Source organism: Lynx canadensis, chromosome E3, assembly GCF_007474595.2.
Source record: "Lynx canadensis isolate LIC74 chromosome E3, mLynCan4.pri.v2, whole genome shotgun sequence".
Classification (NCBI taxonomy): Eukaryota; Metazoa; Chordata; class Mammalia; order Carnivora; family Felidae; genus Lynx; species Lynx canadensis.
Genome location: NC_044318.1, coordinates 31290106 through 31302251, shown reverse-complemented (window position 1 = coordinate 31302251; position 12146 = coordinate 31290106). Strand labels below are relative to the sequence as shown.

Here is a 12146-nt window from a genome sequence, read left to right as displayed (position 1 = left end):
GTCATAAAAAGAAGACCAAATTTAGTTTCAGAGGCTATAGAACTGAAGGAGACACTGAAAGACCTGAATTCTAATTCAAGTACTGGCCTTGGCAAAATATTAACAGTTTCTGTCCCTTTTCTCTACATCAATTAAGAGTGCCATAAATAAATAAATAAATAAATAAACAAACAAACAAATAAATAAATATCAACTGCCTTTCCTCTGTCCTGTGTTAAGATAAATATAACACACAGAAAGAAACACTTCAAAAACCCAAGAAGAGGGGCGCCTGGGTGGCGGTTTAAGCATCCGACTTTTTTTTTTTTATGCTTATTTTTGAGAGAGAGAGAGAGAGAGAGAGAGCGCGCGCGTGCACGTGAATGAGGGAGGGGCAGAGAGAGGGAGACACAGAATCTGAAGCAGGCTCCAGGCTCTGAGCTGTCAGCACAGAGCATGACTTGGGGCTTGAAATCGTGGACCATGAGCTCATGACCTCAGCCAAAGTCGGGACACTTAACCTACCGAGCCACCCAGGCACCTCATGACTCTTGATTTTAGCTCAGATCATTATCTCATGGTTGGTGAGTTCTAGCCCAGCATTGGGCTCCATGCTGACAGTGCTGAGCCTGCTTGGGATTCTCCTTCCCTCTCTGCCCCTCCCTCAATTGCCCAGGCTCTACCTCTCTCAAAATAAATAAACTGAAAAAAAGAAGGGGGTGCGTGGGTAGCTCAGTCAGTTAAGCATCCAACTTCAGCTCAGGTCATGATCTCATGGTTCATTAGTTCGAGCTCCATGTTGGGCTCTGTGCTGACAGCTCAGAGCCTGGAGCCTGGTTTAGATTCTGTGTCTCCCTCTTTCTCTGTCCCTCCCCTGCTCACACTCTGTCTCTCTCAAAAATTAAGTAAACATTTTTTTTTAACTTAAAAAACCATTAAAAAGAAAACTCAAGAAGAAATCATTACATTTCTGGTGAAACAGCTAAAGTGTGATTACATACATATACACACACACACACACACACACACACACGTATACATACACGTATATAAGTTATGTATATACAATTATTACATATATAATATTATATACATATACACAATGACTATATATATATAACTTTAAAACTGGAAAGTACACACATATAAATGCAATGTGTATATATATACATGTGTGTATATATATATATATATGTGTGTATATGTATGTAAAAACATTCCAGCGGCCTTACTTAGTATAAGCTAAAACCTGTTTTGGGGTTTTTTTTTAGGTTTTATTTATTTACTTATTTTGACAGAGCACAAGCAGAGGAAAGGCAGAGAGAAAGGAAGAATCCCAAGCAGAATCTGTGCTGCCAGCACAGAGCCCAATGTGGGGCTCAAACTCACAAAATGTGAGATCATGACCTGAGCTGAAATCAACAATCAGATGCTTAACCGACTGAGCCAGTCAGGAGCCCTTAAAATCTGTTTTAAAAGAAGTATTACATATACATGAAAGAACTACTGAAGTTATTTCTACGTATCTGTCTAATTCTTAGTATCCAACTTTGACAAATAAATGGTTTTTACCATCTTCATTTCACAAGCTGGAAACTTTCCTAAGGTTGGATACTGTAACAGCGATCAAAATAGCTTAAAAAATCAAAAAACCCCAATAAACATAGCAGGTTTACTGTGGGTAACAGCAACTATGAAACTTATTTTGTGTACAACATAAGACTGAGCAAATAAGTACACACTGATATTGATGGATACACTAAGGTTCTCATGATGTTATAAGAAGGGAGATACAAATACAGAATGAGGGATGGCAAACCGGAACCCTTGGGTGTCAAAATTTAGGAATAAATTTAACAAAGTACAAAATGTATACTTTGAAAACTACAAAATATTTGTTGAAAGAAAGTAATGATCTAAATAAAGAAAACATCTGATGTTCATGGATCAGAAGACAAAATATCATTAAGAGAGCAATACTCAAAACTGACCTATCTACAGTCAGTTGAGCGTCAGGCTTCAGCTCAGGTCACGATCTCACAGTTCAGGAGTTTGTGTCCTGCACTGGGCTCGCTGCTGTCAGTGCAGAGCCTGCTTCAATCCTCTGCACGCCCCCCCCCCCCCCGCTCCTTCCCTGCTTGTATTCTCTCTCAAAAATAAAACTTTTAAAAATTTGTTTTTTTTAGGGGCGCCTGGGTGGCGCAGTCGGTTAAGCGTCCGACTTCAGCCAGGTCACGATCTCGCGGTCCGGGAGTTCGAGCCCCGCGTCGGGCTCTGGGCTGACGGCTCGGAGCCTGGAGCTTGTTTCCGATTCTGTGTCTCCCTCTCTCTCTGCCCCTCCCCCGTTCATGCTGTCTCTCTCTGTCCCAAAAATAAATAAACGTTGAAAAAAAAAAATTTTTTTTAAAAATTTGTTTTTTTAATGTTTGTTTATTTCTGAGAGAGAGACAGAGCATGAGTGGGGGATGGGCAGAGAGAGAGGAAGACACAGAATCCGAAGCAGGATCCAGGCTCAGAGCCGTCAGCCCAGAGCCCGATGCGGGGCTCGAACTCACAAACCGCGAGATCATGACCTGACCCGAAGTCGGTCACTCAACCGACTGAGCCACCCAGGCACCCCAGAAAGAAAACATTTTTTAAAAAAAGGAACTGATAGGGGCGCCTGGGTGGCGCAGTCGGTTGGGCGTCCGACTTCAGCCAGGTCATGATCTCGCGGTCCGTGAGTTCGAGCCCCGCGTCGGGCTCTGGGCTGATGGCTCAGAGCCTGGAGCCTGTTTCCGATTCTGTGTCTCCCTCTCTCTCTGCCCCTCCCCCATTCATGCTCTGTCTCTCTCTGTCCCAAAAATAAATAAACGTTGAAAAAAAAAAAAATTAAAAAAAAAAAAAAAAAAAAAGAGGAACTGATAAGGGCGCCTGGGTGGCTCAGTTGGTTGAGCGACTTTGGCTCAGGTCATGATCTCTCGGTTTTTGAGTTCGAGCCCCGCATCGGGCCCTGTGCTGACGGCTCGGAGCCTGGAGCCTGCTTCCAATTCTGTGTCTCCTTCTCTCTCTGCCCCTCCCCCACTTGTGCTCGGTCTCTCTCTCAAAAATAAATGTAAAAAAAAATTTTTTTAAAGGAAGTGATCTACAGATTCAACACAGTCTCTATCAGAATCCTAGCTGCTTTCTTTGCAGAAATTAACTGATTCTAGGGGCGCCTGGGTGGCGCAGTCGGTTAAGCGTCCGACTTCAGCCAGGTCACGATCTCGCGCGGCCCGTGAGTTCGAGCCCCGCGTCAGGCTCTGGGCTGATGGCTCGGAGCCTGGAGCCTGTTTCCGATTCTGTGTCTCCCTCTCTCTCTGCCCCTCCCCCGTTCATGCTCTGTCTCTCTCTGTCCCAAAAATAAATAAAAAAATAAATAAATAAAAAAAAGAAATTAACTGATTCTAAAACCACTGTGTAATTATAAGGGACCCAGAACATATAAAACTATCTTGAAAAAGAACAAGTTAGAAAATTCACACTTCTCCAATTCCGAACTTATTACGAAGCAACAAGAATCTAGACAGAACTTATTACAAAGCAACAAGAATCTAGACACCGTGGTACTGGAGCTAAGGACAGACAGATCAATACAACAGAACTGAGAGTCCGGAAATAAAAACAACGTGTCTATAGTCAAATGATGTGTTGTTTTTTTTTTTTTTAAGTTTATTCATTTATTTTGAGAGAGCACAAGCGAGAGCAAGAGTGAGGGAGGGCAGAGAGAATTAGAATCCCAAGCAGGCTCCACACTGTCAGCACAGAGCCAATGTGGAGCTTGAACTCACAAATAGTGAGATCATGAACTGAGCCAAAATCGAGTTGGATGCTGTAGCCAACTGAACCACCAAGGTGCTCCACAGTCAAATGATTTTTGACAAGGTGTCAAAATCATTCAGTGGGGAAAGAGCAGTCATTTGAATAAATGATATTACAGCCACGTGCAAAAGAATAAGGTTGGGTCCCTACCCTCATACCATATACAAAAATTAACTCAGAATGAACCAAAGACCTAAATGTAAGAGTTAAAGACCTTGGATTTGGCAACAGATTCTTAGATATGACACTAAAACTAAGAACAACCAAAGAAAAAATAGATAAATTGGACTTTCAAACTTAAAATTTGGGCTTCAAAGGATACTATCAAGAAAGTAAAAAGACAACACAAAAGCTGGGTGAAAATATCTGCAGATCATAGATCTGATAAGGGATTTATATCTAGAAAATATAAAGATCTCTTACAATTTAATAATAAAAAGACAACCCAATTTGAAAATGGACAAAAGATTGGAATATTCCTGCAAAGAAACACAAATGACCAAGAGGCACATATGGAGATGCCTGATATCATTAGTCATCAAGGAAACGCATATCAAAACCACAGTGACATACTAATTCACAACCACTAGAATCAAGGAGTCATTTAATAACAAGTGTTGTTGACGCAAAAAAAATTAGAATTCTTGTACACTACAGGTACATCTGTATGTAAAATTGTGCAGCCACTTTGGAAAATGTCTAGCAGTTCCCCCAAACAGTTGAGGATAGCAAACATATGACCCAGCAATTCAATTCTGGTATATACCTAAGAGAAACGACAACGTCCACACGAGAACTCATATACCAATGCTTATAGCAGTCTTCATAGTAGCCAAAAGGTGGAAACAAATCAAACATCCATCAACTAATGAATGGATAAACAAAATGTGGTATATCCAAACAATGGAGTATCATTCAGCCATAAAAGAAATAAAAACTGATAACTACCACAACATGGATGAACCTTGACAACATTATGCTGAGTGAAAGAAACCAGACATAAAAGACCATGCATTCATTATAGGATTTCATTTATATATGTCAGAAAAGGCAAGTCTGGATGGACAGGGTGATGATAGCTAAAGAGTATAGGGTTTCTTTCTGAGATGAGTATGTTCTAAAATTATGATGAAAGTTACACATATAAGGGGGAGGGCATGCCAGGGTGGTTCAGTTGGTTAAGTGTCCGACTCTTGGTTTCAGCTCAGGTCATGATCTCAGTTTGTGAGTTTCAGCCCCACGTCGGGCTCTGTGCTGACAATGCAGAGACTGTTTGGGATTCTCTCTCTCCTCCTCTCTCTGACCCTCCCCTACTCGCACTCTCTCTCTCTCAAGATAAACTTTCAAGTTTATTAAAAAAACACTCAGGACACCTGGGTCGCTCAGTCGGTTAAACATCCGACTCAGCTCAGGTCATGATCTCGTGGTTCAGGAGTTCGAGCCCCATGTCCGGCTCTGTGCTGACAGCTCAAAGCCTGGTGCCTGCTTCAGATTCTGTGTCCCCTCTCTCTCTGCCCCTACCCCTCCTCTGCTGGCAATCTGTATCTTTCTCAAAAATAAAAGAAAACATTAATAAAAAAATTTAAATAACACATTAAAAAAACAACTATGAGTTATTCACTTAATGGACAAGTTGTATGGTATGTGAACTATTTAATAAAGCTGTTTACAAAAATGTTCAAGTGTGCCTGGGTGGCTCAGTCGGCTTAGCATCTGACTTTGGCTCAGGTCATGATTTCATGGTTCGTGAGTTCAAGCCCCACAATGGGCTCACTGCTGTCGGTGCAGAGCCTGCTTCAGTTCCTCTGTTTCCCGCCCCCCTCTACCCCACCCCTGCTCACAAGCATGGGTGCTCTCTCTCTCTCTCTCTCAAAATACTGAACATTAAAAAAAATGTTCAGGTTTGACAGAGTTGTCAAAGTCCCAAATTTTTACATTCTTAAACCTTAACAAGGGAGGGGCGCCTGGGTGGCGCAGTCGGCTAAGCGTCCGACTTCAGCCAGGTCACGATCTCGCGGTCTGTGAGTTCGAGCCCCGCGTCAGGCTCTGGGCTGATGGCTCAGAGCCTGGAGCTTGCTTCCGATTCTGTGTCTCCCTCTCTCTCTGCCCCTCCCCCGTTCATGCTCTGTCTCTCTCTGTCCCAAAAATAAATAAATGTTGAAAAAAAAAAAAAAAAATTTAAAAAAAAAAAAAAACCTTAACAAGGGAAAGATTAATACCTGAGTTGGCAACTGTGCTGAGGGCTTCAAAGACTCTGCCATTCAATTGTTGTAACAATCTTAACAAGCATGTTAAGGGAACTGAGGCATGAATAAGTAACTTGCCCAAAAGAATACAGCTAAGTCAGAGGTAAGGTTTGAAACCAGGCCAGCGATTCCCAAATTATAGGTTATTTCCACTATGACCATTTGTGATTTTGGTCCTTTACTAAATCCAGAAAAGATGCCAATGTCACATTAATCTCAAACCATCCCTCACTGCAGAATGCCAGGCTGAACACGCCTGCCAGAATATTGCCTAAGTGGGGTCTGGGTTACTGCATACAGAAATAACCGAACAACTGTGACAAAGAGAGGCTGTACCCTGGCAATTTCCTTCCTTCTACTACCTTCTAAAGGGTTTCCCTTCTGCTCCCAACACAAGGCTTTCTTTACCTTTCATTTCTCTCTCCTGGATCTCCCGCTCCTTCTTGGCCTGGATGGCGAGCAGCCGCCTGCTCTTCACCGCGCTAATCATGTCTTCAGCTCCCACATCTACCTGGGGTTCAAACTTCACAACCTCTTTTTTCCTATCAGTTTTGCCCAGCCCATTCTCCTCTTTTCCATTTTCCTTGTTTCTGGCTTCCATTTCTTTCCTTTTCTGTTTCTCTGCTCTCTTCTTATCATTCTCTTCCTTCAGTACAGCAAGCCGCTCTTTCCACAACTCTGCAGACATCTGCTGTCTGGTTTCCATGTGGTCTTGCACCGAGTACGTCATGAGGATGCGGTGGCAGAGGGCCGTCAAGATCTGGAGCTTCTCTTCTGACGTCAGTTCAAAAAACTCCGAGGTCTCCAGCTTCTCTAGGAACTCATCTTGTACTTCATTATCCTCAAATGGTGCTGAATCTTTATTGTCGTCCGTGTCTGAGCCCTCGCTTTCTTCCTGAACGTCAGATTTGCGCAAGCAGAGCCGCACCAGCTCCGAGACAGAATGTAGGGTCAGAGGGATTTCTGACAGCTTCATTCCCAATTCGCCATAGTCTTCTGCTATTTCATCTTGCAATAAGGTCTGTAAGAGGATGACCAACACTCTATTCAGATATAAAAAGCCACCTTTTTCTGCACTCAAGGCTTCCATGAGGGACACAGCAGTAATAGGATACTGAGCATCTGGTAAGAGTAGCCCAGAGTAACAGCTCAAGAACTCCACCACCATGGCCACGTCCCCAAACAGTGTGTTGGGCAGCCCTTCAGGGGTATCCACCAACCTAAACGCCGGAAGGCTTTTGCCAGTTAACTCTTGGTCCTCGTACCTCTTCTGCTTTTCCAGTTTCTCAAGCATTTCTTTCTCTCTCCTCTCCTTGGCTTTCTCCTTCAACTTTTCTTTCAGCTCCTCTCGTTTCTTTTTCAGATATTCTTTGCGCTGCTCTTCAGACATAGAGGCCCACCGCTTTTTATGTTCTAGAAGCTCAAAGCGTTTTTGAACAATACTTCGCAGCTCTTCTGGGAGACGAGCTCTATCTTCACTGGAGAGCAGACGAGCTGTTTTGGAGATAACACAGGACAGGGCACTCTTTTTGTCCTCCCTGTCTTTGTTTTCTTTGTAGTAGGCAATAAGGTGTAGGGCAGCAGGAGGCAGATGTTTATGGGGTTTACTAGAAGACCTGGGTGTACCCCCGGAATTCCGTGGGGCTCGGGTCATCTTCTGAGTGCCTTTGGCCATATCCAACAAAGTCATCTGCTTCATTTTGGTTTTAGGAGTCTTCAAGCCCTTTTTAGGAGATTTGGAATTACCTGTGGATTTCTGTCCATTAAGGATGCCTTTGCTTCTACCCTTCACTTTCAAAGGTTTGTCACTATGCTTCCCTGATTTCTTGGCAGGTGGGCCTTTCTTAGGAATGTGAAAGTTGGCGTGTAGCTTGTTGGGTGACATCATCTTCATCACTTCTTCCAGATGTTCTTCTGGAGACTTGGAATTCTTTGAGTTCTTCACTTTGAGTGGTGATCCATTCAAGGATTTCTTCAAATGTACGTGACACCATAACTTGGGATTTAGTGGTGAACTCAGAGAAGAGCTGTCTGTCTTGGATTTTTTTGAAGGCTTCCTATCTGGGGATCCAGTATTCTTCCTCTTAGTAGAAGGGTTGAGAGTCATGTACTAGAATTTAAGAACAGGAGCAAAATTAATTTTAAAAACTAATTTAAAGAAGCAACACTTAAGCATCATAAAGTCCCTCTTCCCCAGCTATCCAGGTAAAGATACATATTCATTTCTGTTCAAAGACACCATGTCCCTAAACAAAGACATGAATGTTAGTTGATGTTTTGGCCCTATCAATACAAAACTGATAGCCAGACTTTAAAATCTATACTCTTAAAATTAAACATTTTTGCTATGTAACTATATGTGTTCTGTTTATATATGGTGCTAGCAATTCTTAGATATTTTAATGACATCTGTGAGCCCTTTCCCCAGAAGCAACATATGATAATTCTGCATTCTATTTCAGAATCCATCTGTGGATCCCAGACTGAGGATACCTGATTTAGAAAATGGCAACATCTAAAGAGTTAATAAAGTATTACTCTGGATTTCTTATCATTTAAACCTCTGTTCCCACTAGGAACATTCTATGCTTTTAAGTAGAAAAATTTAAGTATTTTTGTCTAAATGCAGAAGCATATTTTCTTACTTACAATACCACAACAAAAATCATTGCTCATAAACAGGGAGCCCTCCCGCCCCTGGTTCCTCAAACTCCCCTTTGTCCTGTCGCCACACATCGAGAACTCATTCCCGTGAATACATTACTAACTATAAGCCCTCTATATTCTCAACCTCATACAATCCCCTCATGTCCTTCAAATTCACTCCCTCTAGTAGCCCAACTCTGCAATCCTTTAATCCCTGCCAGGACCTTAAATCCATTAGTTCTACCAAACTTTCTGCACACTCGCTTCCTTGTTCTTCTTACCCACATTAAATTCCGGTCAGTTGCTATAATCAATCTTGCATGAACCTCTGGTTCCCTGGCCTCTCCTGCTCTACTACACCTAGTTCCCTGGCCCATACATGTTCAGCTTACACAGGCATGGAATTAAAGATACAAACGCAGTATGTGGTCTCACTTTAAATTCAGAACCAGGTACCTCAAATGCATCCTGAATACCACCCTTAATATATTCCTTATCGATTTAACATATTCCTTTAGTCCATTCACTTCCCTCTCCCCGGACACATATCTATCTCCTATCTCCTCAAACCACCATATCCCGTTCATAGAGAATTAGTTAATAGGTTAGAACCCAGTCAACTTGTCATAATACCATGGTTTCTGTTTAACAGTGGATTTAAAAAAAAAAAAAAAAAAAAAAAAGCTGTGGATTTTCAAACTTAATTTTTTTTTTAAACATTTATTCATTTTTGAGAGTGAGAGAGACCGAGCATGAGCGGGGGAGGGGCAAACAGAGAGGGAGACACAGAATCCGAAGCAGGCTCCAGGCTCTGAGCTGTCAGCACAGAGCCTGAGTGGGGCCCAAACTCACGAACCGTGAAATCATGACCTGAGCTGCAGTCGGACGCTTAACCGACTGAGCCACCCAGACGCCCTGATTTTCAAACTTTAAAGAATGTAATTACAAAGAAAAAAGCTTGGCAGCTAAACCGTAAACTAAATGAAATAATAACCAAGCAAAGTAAAAGTAGAGCCAATTTCAAAAAAATTCTAGTGACTAGGAGAAAGATTAGAAAACCTTTAGAATATTTGATTTGTTACCAAAAGCAACTAAGCACAGAGGGCACTCAGAGACCTGAGCCTAACTCAAAGTTTGAGTGGGAAGGACGAACCTGACAGAAGCTGCATATACTGGAGGCATACCTGGAGGCATACCTGCATACCTGGAGGTATGCATACTGCATACCTGGAGGCAGCTGGTAAGACAGGCCCACAGGAGAGGAGACTGCAGGTGAGGAAGCAGCTAAACACTATGGAACATGAAATGATGAGCTCCTTTAAAAAGGCGAGAAGGAAGTGCTATGAGGAGTACACCCCAGAGATGATAGGAAAGAACACCCATGCTCTTGTCAGGAGTAAACAGGTATGGTAAAATTTAATAAGCTGTACTGCAACACCAGGTAAGATTTAAACATTATGGATCTAATCACCAGAGAAACAAACTCACAGAACCAAGGCAGCACAAGTAGGAGAAATATGGTCTGCAATGAATGAGTGGACTACACCTAACATCCTCCTTTTGATTAAGTCCCCAGCTTCAAGGATTTTATTTTTTTAAGTAATCTGTACACCCAACATGGGTTTAAACTCACAACCCCAAGATCAAAAGTCGCACACTCCACCAACTGAGCCAGCCAGGAGCCCCAAGTCTCCAACTTTTGCCTTTTACGGACAATAGGCAATTACAGATTATTGTTCCTCTAGCGGGCTGTTTTTGTTGCCTGACTAAAACTATAAGTTTTGTTCCCCATTTATCATCCTCCATATCAGCTGACAAAGAGGCTACATAGTTTATAGAACATAAACAATATCTATCTGTAACTCAGGGGATATTTTCTCCAGAAGCAGAATTTCCCAGTCCTAGCTCCCCAGAACTAGATTTCAAAATGTTAACAAGAGTGAGCAAAGATAGCTTATGTGAGACTCCACTCTCCGCTTGGACAGTAATAGTACCAATACTCCAAAGACCACCCTACAAATCATAGACTAAGGCCCAAAACTACTCTGGCAGGAACTAAAGACAAATGTGTTAACTAAAGACAAGTTAACCATCCTCTTCAACCAGCCTTGGAAAATCTTCAGAGTATAGACATAACAGATGGATACTTTTTCTAATGCTCAGGATAACAGGCTATATTTAAAGTCATTCTAAAATGAAATTTATCACTAAAAAGGAGACTAGCGTGAGACTATGTTTCATTTTTACCATTTCAAATAGGTATCATTTAATAGGGCCTATTATAATTTGGCCACTTCTTAATTTACTGATTACTTTTCTATTTAAAAAGTCACTCAAATTTTCATAAGGTTCTTTAAATTTCTTCTATTTAGAAGCATTATACTGTGCAGAATTGATGTAAGAGCTGGGATGGCTTAGCCATGAGAGGGTCCAGCAACCCATTTATTTTTTTTTGTAAGGTGTGTTTTTTGGCCAAATCACACCATATAATTTTTTTTCTTAAAAATGAAAGAAATTAACTCACCCAACCCCCTCCCAACAGGCCGGCTCCCCGCGTGAGCAGTCCTTCAGTAACTGGATCATCTCAGCATAGGGCATGCTGGGCAGTCACAGCCACATGGGAGCCGGCATGGCTGGACTCAGGGGGATCTGAAAAAGTATAAAACCACTTATGTGCTAAGGGTCTCCCTATCCCCCATTCAGCATTAAGTAATCTACCAGAATAGTGCACAGAGAGGGAGAAAAGAATGGACACCCAGAATAGCAGAATTACAGGTTTTAGGCAAGGCCCTTTCTAAGTGCTAAACAGGAACGAAATACTGATGAATGTCTCACAATGTGAAAGCCTTTAAGAAAAAGTGTATACAATTCTATACCTGCTCCCTGTCAAGTGAAACAAACCACCACCCCAAATAAGAAAATCTATTAAATAAGATAAAAATGAAGAAACTTTATTTATAGCAGCTCACTCAGATGCTAAATTTAACTCGATAGTAAGTGGCCAAGAGCCCTGCACTGGAAAACTCCAGCAATCTGTATTCTAACATTTACTTCTCTCTACATTCACCCCAGGAGCTGTGGTAGGAGTTTCAAGGTAACACTCACACAATGGGCTCGCCTCAATCTCTAGGTGTCTTTATCAGCAAATGTGCAAAATAGGTTACCATAAAATAGTCTTAAGTACTTCTAAAGTTAACTTATTTTTAAAGTGCTTCTGCTCTAGTCTCTAACTCAAACAGAAAATTCCAAAGGCAAATTTAAAGAAAAACATCAAAACCCTGAACATCTACTTGAAACATTAATTAGGAGAGATGAGAAACATCTTTAAAAATATATAATGTCATTAAGTAATGAGACAAAATTAAATTACATCAGGTGCCTTTTGATATAATTCACTCTAAGAGGCACACAACATCAATTCTGTGGTATCTCTAC

The 12146-nt window shown here is 41.7% G+C and overlaps 1 protein-coding gene across 2 annotated transcripts in view; it reads right to left on the bottom strand.

The window, feature by feature from the left end:
* BAZ1B (bromodomain adjacent to zinc finger domain 1B) overlaps nt 1-12146 on the bottom strand; it is a 73789-nt gene that overhangs the window by 28399 nt on the left and 33244 nt on the right. For both annotated transcript variants that reach the window (XM_030300159.1, XM_030300158.1), the window contains exon 7: nt 6474-8175. In XM_030300159.1, the coding sequence (XP_030156019.1) occupies nt 6474-8175 (1702 nt within the window). The remainder of the gene's footprint in view (nt 1-6473; nt 8176-12146) is intronic.